At 46.1% G+C, this 10,992-nt stretch overlaps 3 protein-coding genes across 3 annotated transcripts; 2 read left to right on the forward strand and 1 right to left on the reverse strand.

Annotated features, from left to right (window-relative positions):
• Positions 1-789: 789 nt before the first annotated feature.
• Positions 790-3,288, reverse strand: PG986_012415 (uncharacterized protein; the record flags this gene model as incomplete). Its single annotated transcript, XM_066848637.1, has 7 exons — positions 790-1,633; positions 1,683-1,844; positions 1,897-2,543; positions 2,603-2,684; positions 2,751-2,825; positions 3,041-3,069; positions 3,112-3,288. Coding segments are annotated over 7 exons (2,016 nt in total), but the record flags the coding sequence as incomplete, so codon positions are not given.
• Positions 3,289-4,083: 795 nt separating this feature from the next.
• Positions 4,084-5,823, forward strand: PG986_012416 (sugar transporter (hexose transporter); the record flags this gene model as incomplete). The annotated part of the gene is made up of 3 exons (XM_066848638.1): positions 4,084-4,313; positions 4,379-4,590; positions 4,655-5,823. The coding sequence occupies 3 exons, from the start codon at positions 4,084-4,086 to the stop codon at positions 5,821-5,823; spliced, it is 1,611 nt and encodes a 536-aa protein (XP_066695334.1).
• A 4,849-nt stretch (positions 5,824-10,672) lies between these two features.
• Positions 10,673-10,992, forward strand: PG986_012417 (uncharacterized protein; the record flags this gene model as incomplete). Its single annotated transcript, XM_066848639.1, has 2 exons — positions 10,673-10,805; positions 10,862-10,992. 2 exons carry the CDS (start codon positions 10,673-10,675, stop codon positions 10,990-10,992), a joined length of 264 nt encoding a protein of 87 aa, XP_066695335.1.

Here is a 10,992-nt window from a genome sequence, read left to right on the forward strand (position 1 = left end):
TTTGCTACCCCTGGTCGTACACATGTAGTCAAGAGAGGAGAACGACTTCCAGGTGGAGAATGCATGGAGCCCCTATGTTGCATCGTGGGGGGGGGGTACGCAGCAAGCAGTTTGGGCTTGGGGGTGGGCAGCAGCGGGAATTGGCGGCCAAAGAATCTCGGCTGGGCGTATTTGCCACATAGTAACAGTAACACTGCAGGCCCCTGGAGATAGAAGTGCGGCGTCATTATTTGTTCTATTACCTCCAGTACCAAGAGCGGATAAATGTGAGACAACACATGATATCGTGGTACGAAAACATCAGTTGCTAAACAAACCAATGTTTGCTCAGTGTCATGTTACCGGTCATGGCCGGCTAAAGGCCTCTGTAGCTCTCTCTATCTTTACCCCTCTTCGCCCCGCCTCGCGTCTATTCTTGGTCCCCAGAAAGTAGTACCCCACGTGGCTATCTACGAGACCCACAAGCCGGTTCCACCGCCGGGGACGTCGGAGCCGCGCTGCAAAAGAGTGCAAAGACAGTGTCTCGGTCCGGTCGATCCAGTACAGATAGTTTGGGCTGATCCTTTGTCTACCGCCACTAATGGGCTGACGATGAGCTGCATGCAGCATGGTTCGATTTTAGTTCACTTACGATGTTCCTGCATAGGCCCGGGTCCGGACCGGGGAGAGTACAATGACAAGACGTTTGTAGTGTGCTAGCGTGGAATATTGTGCATAAGTATGTATGAAGGATTGTCCATAATGCACTACATCACAGCCCGTTCTATCCCGCCATGCATGCATCATGAGCTACTCTCGCGTCATGGCGCACATAGACGCCGCCACATCCACCTCCTCATCCGTCACGTTGCCCGACCTCCCCACACTCTGCATCAGCCGCTCCGTCTCGTAGATGATGCGCATCCCCTGCTCCACGCTGGGCGACTCCGGCGTCCCCAGCACCTCCTGCCACCGCCGGAAAACCTTGCGCAGGTGCGGCCCCGTCGACATGATGTCGTGCCGCAGCTGCGTGATCTGCCGGAGCGAGTGGCACGTCGCCAGCAGGATCATCATGGCCGTCGCCATCGACAGCACGCAGATCCACGTGTCGACCAGGATCGTGTGGGAGAACCCCGTCAGCCCCAGGATGTGGGAGGTGCAGGCGTCTAGGCAGATCTTGGCCCGGCCCAGGATCTCGGATCTACTGGCCCCTGCCGTGTCCGACGGGCCGTTGGCCAGGAGCCAGGCGAGGTAGGGACGAAAGACAACGCTTTTGCAGGTGAGGTAGCGTTGTCTCAGGAATCCACCGCATTCGCTGGGGTAGCCACTCATATCGTCGATGTTGAATCTAAATGCCGGAGGAAGAACGTCGCGCCATTCGTCGAGCTGGTGGTCAAGCTCGGTGACAATGGCCGGGAACCTTGTCGGGTCTGTTGCTGCCCCTGAGTCACGTGCGTACAATAGCTGGTGCACTCTGTTCAGCAGCCGGCGCATCGATATACAGGCGAGGAAGTACAATGATGCGTGCTCTGTCTCGTCTGGATCTTGATGAGTGGAATAGCTCCCGGGCAGGGGTATGGAGGACTCTATCCTTGCAACTCCACTCTGGGGGTAGGGCCGAGAGCTCGGCAAGATAGTCGCTATAAAGAGGGACCTTGTCAGCACACGTGTATCTTAGGTGATAGGTCTCAGCTGAGACATACCTTTCCAAGATATAACAAGCCCAGAATATCCGCCGCAGACATTCTTGGTTCTCTATCGGCTCGTTGACTGGGGGATAGGAGAGAAGCAGTTGGCACTTCGCGGCACAGTCATGGATATAATTCCAGGCTTGCAACGGTCTCCTCAAGTATGCAAAATACAGCCTGTAACCGCACATTAGCTTTCGTCTGAGATACGACAAAGGTGATTACTTACGCTGCGAAGAACAAAGACTGTACTGCATTACAGGTCATCTCGGAATGCACCACGCTCATGGCCTTGAGCGCGCCGTCAAAGTAGACCTCGGCCATGGCCCGTCGGGAGTTCTTGAAGTCGGCTTCTTCCCTAGACGAGGCTATATCTTCAGCTCCCACCAAGCCACTCACGACCCCGCTCGCACATCCTAAAGCCATGACGAGCTGAATGCAGCAGTTTGCCACGGTGTCGGTACTTTCTAAGAGCCCTTGAGAGACGGCAGTCCGTACAGAGTCCAGTTGGTTCAGGGACAACGTAGGATACCAGAAGTTCACCCCGCGTTGAAAGCAGCTGAGTATGGACTCGAGGTCAACGGAAGACAGGTAGGGGAACATGGAGTTCGTCCGCATGGGTAGGCTTGGCCTTGACTGCTCCAGTTGGAAGATGGAGACGTAGTTCTGCCTGATGGTTGGGAACGAGTCGAAGTACGACCAGGATAGTATTGACTCGGTCGTCGAGTTGTGCAAGGAGTCAAGGATTGCATTCTCCAGGTTATTTTGGTGAGGGGGAGGCCGGAGATCCTCAGTCGACATGCTCCGCTGAGACTGATCAGGTGCTGTTGGCGATAGTGGACTCTGAACGGATCTGGAGGCTGTAGAAGGCGAAGGCTTGGATCCCAGTCAGTAAAGAGTCAACCGGGGAATATTTCATAAGGGGTCGCTTATACCAGAGACAAGTTCAGGTTCATCTTTTGCAGGAGTTCTTCAACTCTCAAGACGCCCTCGAGAATGAGGTCACTCTTGCCCCGACTTGACAAGACCATTAGGATGATTTGGGATGTTTAAGGGGTCACTGGGAGAGTAGACGGGACTAACGTGTTGGCCTCGGAGCCATAGGAGCACAGTTGTTTCGAAGTGAGACATGCTTGGCATGGTTGGTTACCATCGCATCTAAGACATTCGTATGTTTAGTCAAAGGTACATAAGTATACATTGTCTCATCCAACTGAGACCCTTCCAACCCGTTCATCCATCCCACCTCGTCGGCGACGACCATGGTGGCGATGGCTTCCCTCCTCTACGTTACATACAACGACGACCGGACGGGAGTATGGTCATAATCGAGTGGCTGGAGGGAAAAAAGAAGCAAAAAAGACAGGACCCACCTAATCTTTCTTGATCTGCAGATGTCGCACTACACGCGGGCGACAAGAGTTCCCGAGTCAGTCCTGCATACGGCGGGGGGCTCGACCCGAGAGTACGGTTCGGTGGTAAGATGGTCGCTTACTGCATGTGACGTCCTCAGCCGTTTCTTCGATGGCTCATCCATTGTGACAGCGGCGAGCAAACAACAGAAAGCGTGTGAAGTGATAGATCCGGTCCGTGGCGGACCGTGGAAGGGGGAAAAGAGATGACTGGGGCAATGAGGAGAAGGGGGAAAAAGAAGTGGCACAGGCGAGAGTTCTGGTTCTACCTACGTGCAGTCGCTCGGCCGGCCGTTGTGGAGTAAAAGGCGGGGGAAATGCTTGTCGCCCAATTGCCTGTCGCCCCCTGATCCTGGCCTAGGCCCTCTTACCCCGGAATACACCATCGCCCATCACCTGCCAGGTTTGCCGGGGCTTGTTTGCTTTCTTCTTGCTGACCACCATACGAGATCACGCCTTGTTCGTTATCGTCGTTCTCACCCATTGGTTCGCTTGCGTCTGGATGGTCCATTTCCCCCCGCATCGGAACAACTGCCAAATTGTCTTAGCCCATGCAGTTGGACGACAACCTACCCGACCTTCCCCCCAGGTTTTGGCCCGGATTCCCGCCTTTTTCGTTTCTGGTCTGGAGGTCACCAGGTCGCATCCAGTACTACTGTAACCGGCCTCGGTAGCAAATGGAATTGTATCTGAAATAATGGTTTCGGTCGCATGCACCGAGCCCAATCAGACTGTAGACTAGATATTCCGGAATGCATATGCTTACTGCGAACCTCGCCGGATCCTGCCAGTCAGCGCGAGGTTTTCTTTAAAGAGGATCTGGTCCCGAAAATACCAATGCCCCCAAGGCTTTGTTAGGTCAGCAAGACCGTCGCTGATATCGCTGCTCACGTACTTCCGATCTCTTCGTCTTCTGTGAGGGACATTTACCTCATTAATACAACCTTCCTACTCCCAGTCGCTACACCTGGGATCTTCGCCGTACTGCTTCACCTCTACCTAAAATGGCCGACGAAAAGCCAGGGGGTGTTACCCAGATCGACCACGACGTGCACGCTGTAGTTCAGCTTTCCCACGATGTCGAAACCAGGAAATTCTCGCCTTGGACGCATTCCATGCTGCGCCTCTACCTGGCATTGACTCCCGCATATCTGTGCGGCTGTCTCAATGGTTACGATGGTTCGCTCATGGGAGGCCTGAACGGAATGGAGTCTTATTACACTTACTTCGGCATGTGAGTTCGCAGTCCAAGATGTCTCCTCCAAGAGTTTCGAGTGCTGACCGCAAACGCCACTATAGGCAGCAAGCTGGGTCTGAAATCGGCATAGTCTTTGCCATGTACAACATCGGATCAGTCGCCGCTGTCTTCTTCACTGGCCCTACCAACGATTTTCTTGGCCGTCGCGCTGGCATGTTCGCCGGTGCTCTCATGATAGTCGTCGGCACTTGTATACAGGCTACGACAACAACCGGCGCCGGATTTCTAGGGGCAAGATTTGTACTTGGATTCGGTGAGTTGCCTTTACTGTATTGACGTCTTATTGCTTGGGTAGTCTTGTTAACGACAACACACAGGTGTATCCTTCTGTTCTGTCTCAGCACCTTGCTACGTCAGTGAGATGGCCCATCCCAATTGGAGAGGAACCATCACCGGCCTCTACAATTGTACCTGGTACATCGGCTCTATCATAGCCAGCTGGGTTGTGTACGGGTGCAGCTATATCGACCGTCCCGACGCATGGCGCATCCCCGTGTGGTGCCAGATGATCACATCTGGATTCGTTCTGATCTTCGTCTGGTTCCTCCCCGAGTCGCCAAGATGGTTGATGGCTCGTGACCGTTACGACGACGCTGCTAGGGTCCTAGCTACGTACCACGGAGATAAAGACACCGCCCACCCTATCGTCATGCTGCAGATGAACGAGATGAACCAGCAGATCAAGACGGATGGTAGCGACCGGAAGTGGTGGGACTACCACGAGCTGTGGAACACCCATTCCGCACGCCGACGACTTATCTGTGTTCTGGGCATGGCTGTATTCGGCCAGATCTCTGGTAACAGCTTGAGCAGCTACTACATGGCCACCATGTTGCGGTCTGCCGGAATCACGGACGAGAAGAAGGTCCTGGCGATCAACGGTATCAACCCGGTCCTCTGCTTCCTAGGAGCCATCTTCGGTGCCAGAATGACCGACGTCCTGGGCCGCAGACCCCTCTTGATTTACAGCATCATCTTCTGCTCCTGCTGCTTCGCCGTCATCACCGGCACCTCCAAGCTCTCCCTCGACCAGCCCGACAACAAGTCCGCCGCCAACGCCACCGTCGCCATGATCTTCATCTTCGGCATCGTCTTCTCCTTCGGCTGGACGCCGCTCCAGAGCATGTACATCGCCGAGACCCTGCCGACCGTGACGCGCGCCAAGGGCACCGCGGTCGGCAACCTGGCGAGCAGCCTGGCCAGCACTGTGATCCAGTACTCGAGTGGGCCCGCCTTTGAGCACATCGGCCATTACTTCTACTTGGTGTTTTTGTTCTGGGACCTCTTCGAGGCTGCGTTCATGTACTTCTTCTTCCCCGAGACCAAGGACCGCACGCTCGAGGAGTTGGCGGAGGTGTTCGAGGCGAAGAATCCTGTCACTAAGAGCTTGGAGAAGCGGAGCCATGGGACGGTTCTTAATACCCTCAAGGTCGAGACGGACGGAAAGGGGATGTCGTTGCAGGACAGTCATATTAGTAATGTGTAAAGATGCGCTAGACAGGGTATACCTAGCTTTATTTTGCGTATCATTGGCGCGAAAGCAACCATTGGATATAATCAATCTTGTTTCTTTTCTGTCTATTGGCAATTTCGGTATTCTACGGCCCGCCGATATTCACAATTGGATGTATACCTACTAAGTATGGTAAGAATACAAGCCTGCTCTCCTACGAATTACCTTTAGTATATGAAGACCGAAGAGCCGCGAAAGATGACAGATAATGTATGTGACCAATCCAATCATTAGCAAATGATCGGAACCCTTGTGGTCGGCAAAGAAACCCATGGAAGCACTAGGTCATAAGGCACATCACGAGGTACACACAGCCTTCAAGAGTTGATACACCAGTCTTGAATCTTGCCCGTAGATACTCTATGCATATCCATGAGATTCTGCGTAGTACATACGTTGTGATACCCTCGATGGACAGGTCTAGATTTGTTTACGTGTATGAGCGCTGGAAATGAAGCGACCACCCGAACTGTACGCTAAATAGACCCATGCCACTGGCACGTGTGGTGGAACCATCGATGCTCCCTGGTCAACGGTTGCCTAGAACACAGTCACATATTACTATGAACGGCTCGGTGCAGACACTGCCACTTCCGCTACTTGAGTTGTCGATCTTCCAAACAACGTGACAAGCCATAAACTCTACGGGATAGCAGGTTTTGAATGCTTTGAATGACGCAGTTACCAGTTGAGTTTGGTGCAACCTTAACCAGGGGCTTTATTCAATATTCACTCTGTTTACTGGTGCTGCCTGCCGCTGAGCTGTATTATCTTCAGGGGCTGAGCCCGTCGCCAAGTATATTATTTCTTTTCTCTTGTCCCTCGCATGTGATAGCCTTTGTCCAAGTGGCTGCCTCATCTCGCGTTTTGGTGACGTGCATGGAAAACGCACGCTACCGGCTACCTTGGTACGATATTTGTGGACAAAACCACGATTTACTACGTAATCACATGTCTAGCTGCGACATCCGGCTGGCCCACCAATAGGATGGGCTTGGGGGACTGACATCAAGATCTATGGTGATCAATATTACACACTCCTCCTTTTTATATAACGTGTCCGTTGGAACTTGCATACGTAGTTTCATAAGAAACGCTGAACTGCAACCACACAAAATTAGATGCGTTAGCCTTGGCCGTGGGTGTTCAGTGTCCATCAGTCATCAGCCTACCTGTTTGGGCTCATTGCAAGTCTGTGTATGCATGCCAAAGATATCTGTCCTGAACCCCATTAAAGAGGGGCGTTCCGAGCCGATACTAACGGCAAGGAAGATCTATCTATAAATACACGGCGGATTTCTTCCATGACGGATACAAGGTACGACTAAGATGCAACCCCCTCTGGCGCCCTCCCCTCCTTCACGCACCATTTATACTTTTTTTAGTTTAAAAATAGAGGATAAAATAAATAAAATAAAGGAAAAATAACGTAATCCACGGTCTAATTGAATATACGGTCTAATTGAACACTTTCTTTTAATTCCGTATAACTTATATTTTATACCTTATACTTTTACCACTTACGATAGTAAATTAATAGAAAGAGAACGATATATAATTAGCGCTTTAAGTGTTTTAAAAAGACTTTAAATTACGCGTACGAGCCGTAGCGCGAATATATAATATTCCCTATATAACTTTACGTTACCGGCGTCGCGGTGGTATTTTATGATAAAATACGTAGTTATTAACGTAAAAGTTTATAAATTCCGAAGAGTAATTAATTATATAATATATAATTAATTTAGATTCGCGATCGTTTCCGCTTCGGATAAGTGGTATTAAAAATACAGTAAATCGATTACTTAATTTACGCAACGCGGGACGCGTTAACGTTAACTAGGCTTTTAATTTTATACGATAATAATTAAATCTCCGGATACGTTTTAATTAAAAAATCGATTATTAAAGAGTCCTTTATAAAGATCCCAACGCGTATTACGCGTAGTTTATTTTTATACGGAATATAATTAATAAATATAGAATTTAAAAAGAGGATATATATAATTTTAACGAGACCGGGTTTTTTATAGGTTAAATTTCGTTCGAAATAATCGTAATTACCTTTAATTAACGTGAAAGGTTTAAAGTAATATAGTAAAGGAACCGAGAATAGGTTATAGTAATATAAAGTGTTAAATTATATGGTTATATTATCCCTTTATATATTATTTTTACCGGGAAAATATACCTTTTTTCCTAGTACGAAAATAACCTATTGTCGAAAGATTAGGTAATTATAGTTATTAAAAATAGTTGGATTACGAATAAAAGAGGCGAGGATTAGATTCGATATTTTAATGAATATATAAAGTTTTATACGAAAGGTGTTTACCGCCTATTAATCTTTAACGGCTATAAAAGTTACTATTCGATAGCTTTTAAGCTTTATTATAAAAAAAACTCGATTATTATACTTTATATACCTTTTTATTTATTATATAAGCTTTAGCCTTTTAATGTCGGCTATTTTCGTGCGTTAAAAAAGGCGTACGGGAAAGAAATTAAAGGTTTTATACAGGCGTATATTACTTATATTTTAAAGGAGGACTTCCTACTAGCGTTTTTAAAAGTATTCCAGGCGACTTTTATCGTTTCGAATATATAAGGAGGCTTTCGAAAGACCGGACTTATCCCGTACGATCCGGAATATATTATTTTATAATTAAATATAAAACTATATACTTTAATACCTCCGGGGACGTTTTCCGGTTTACTTATTCTTTAAGAATTAAAGACTTTAAATAACCCGATTAAGGCTTAATCCTAAACCGAATACGTTCGAAACCGTATTATACGGTATTAAAATAGCTCTCCGACGTCGATTTTAACTAGATTTAATTAAATTACGAAAGGTATAACGTAAATAATATACCGGCTTGTTTTTTTAAAGGGTAAAGTAACCGCATTATAAAAAGTAAATAAGATATTTAATTAATACCGCTATATAAAAAAGAAACGGCTATAGGATAAAGAATTACTTTATATATAAACTAAAGAAGACTTATAGTTTTAAAGGGACGTTAATAAATAGTTATAAGATAAATCGCGCCGGAGTAATAGTTATACGAAAAGGCTTAAAACGCGCTTACGACGCTATAGAATCTACGGGGAGCCCGGGTATAATATGCGTACCTATTAAAATAATATAAAAGTATTTAAAGAGGAGGATTCCGATTAATTTTAATATATTAAATGCGTTATAGTAGAATTAATTTATATTTCGTTATACGAGGCCTTAGAAAGTATTTAATTAAACTGTGTGTTTAATTAAACCGTGAATTACGTTATATTTTAAGCTAAGATTTAATAAACTATATATTTAAGGTTTTTTAATTAAAAAATTAGATTTATTTAAGAAGATATTTTATATTTTGTTTTATTTTTAAAATTTTAAAAACACGGTATATAATCTTAATTTATTATAAAAGCTATAGAATCTTTTTATAAATGTAATTTATACCATTTTACCATAATAATAATTAAAAGTTAAAGCTTTAAAAAATTATTTAATGAATTATTAAAAAGAGAAAATACTCCCGCTTAAAATTTCTTAGTAAACCTTAATTTAAATTTTAATATTCAAATAACTTAATAAATAAAATAGTATAAAAGTTAAAATGAGTATATTGCGTTTTATTTTTAAGTATTCTCGAGATTTAAAATTGAACATTATTTTTAAATAATTTATTTAAAAGGTTATTTCGATTTATATTTTACTAGTAATTTATATATAACATTATAAAACGAGCTATATTTACCTTAATAAATTTATTTAATTTTATACGTTAACTTTATATTTTCACTCAATTTTAATACTATTTCTATATAAAATCGGTATATTATTGCCATTTTTCGTTAATTTTATATAAAACTAGTAAGATATTTAATTTAGGTGGGAAAACGAGCAAAAGGCGGGGGCGCGAAGGGGGGGAGGGCGCCAGAAGGGGTTGCATCTTATTGGACCAAACTCCTGGCTAGATCAAGGCCTCAGTACATTGTCCTGGTTACACTGTAGCCTGAACTAAGATAAATCCTTCGTTTTCTTTACAAGCAGACCGGACCCCATCTTTGTGCATCTATTAGTAGAGGGGCACGACCTGCATAGTGGTACACTCAGCTCATGTACTAGAGCAAAATAGAGCCAGCATGGTGGGGGAGTGCTGCTGAAACTATCCAAACAGGTAAGCCTGCATATACTGGTGTTCCCTAACTTTGTCTTGGCAATGGGAGGTGTGGTTGAAACGCCCTTGTACAATAAACACGTTGAAAGGATAATTAACTGGAGCTTGTACCTGGATACGAACGACCAGGTACAGTCAACCAGGGGGAGACGTGAACCACTGTGACAGCATGCATAATGCTTGTTTTTCCTGAACACGTTGCTGAGGATCAGGACTGAAAATCGGCAAAAGCATCGCCTCGAGCATTTAAGTGGTCAACGATAAACACACATTTCAGCTGTGAAACCTCCCCTTGTCACATCTCACCCAGTTTTCATAAAGCTGTTACGAGCACGCGAACGTTGACAGAGACTCGATTCTAGAGTACTAAGCCGCATTCCGGGCCGGCTGGCCCGTTGTATGCATGCATCGGAAGAAGACACAGCAGGTTGTATTGCTCATTAGGGCCCCTAACGCAGGAAATAAAGTGGCACGTTTCAAATCAATGTATTAATTAAAAAGGGAGGGGCAGCTTCGGGTATTGTTAGAATAAAGACTCTCTTCCTTCCTTCAAGTGCCCTTATCTTAACCTTCTGGCAAAGAGCATCGAATCTCTCCCGCAGCCTCTGCACTTATTTCTTACATTGTCCATTTACACAATGGACCCAGGCAGTATCGCTGCTGTGCTCGCGGCAATCACCGCTAGCTTACAGATCCTCAAGTTGACCTTCGAAGGCGCCGGGAACCTGTTCAACTGGATTCGCAAACACCTTGCTAAGACAATCAAGAAGGGTCAGTCAGCAGAGGTGGATCTGATGCTTTGCGCATACTGCTAACCAGTGAATTAGCCAAAGAGACTCTCGCCGCTCTCGATATGGACAGAATGACCACTACGTTCCTTGCCCAAGCACTGAGCGACAACCCATCTGCTTATAGCAATGCTCTTAATTATGCAACCTCGATTAGAAGACCCCATTAA

This window comes from Apiospora aurea (genome assembly GCF_038362705.1).
Source record: "Apiospora aurea strain CBS 24483 chromosome Unknown utg000008l_segment0_segment0, whole genome shotgun sequence".
In the NCBI taxonomy this organism is placed as follows: Eukaryota; Fungi; Ascomycota; class Sordariomycetes; order Amphisphaeriales; family Apiosporaceae; genus Apiospora; species Apiospora aurea.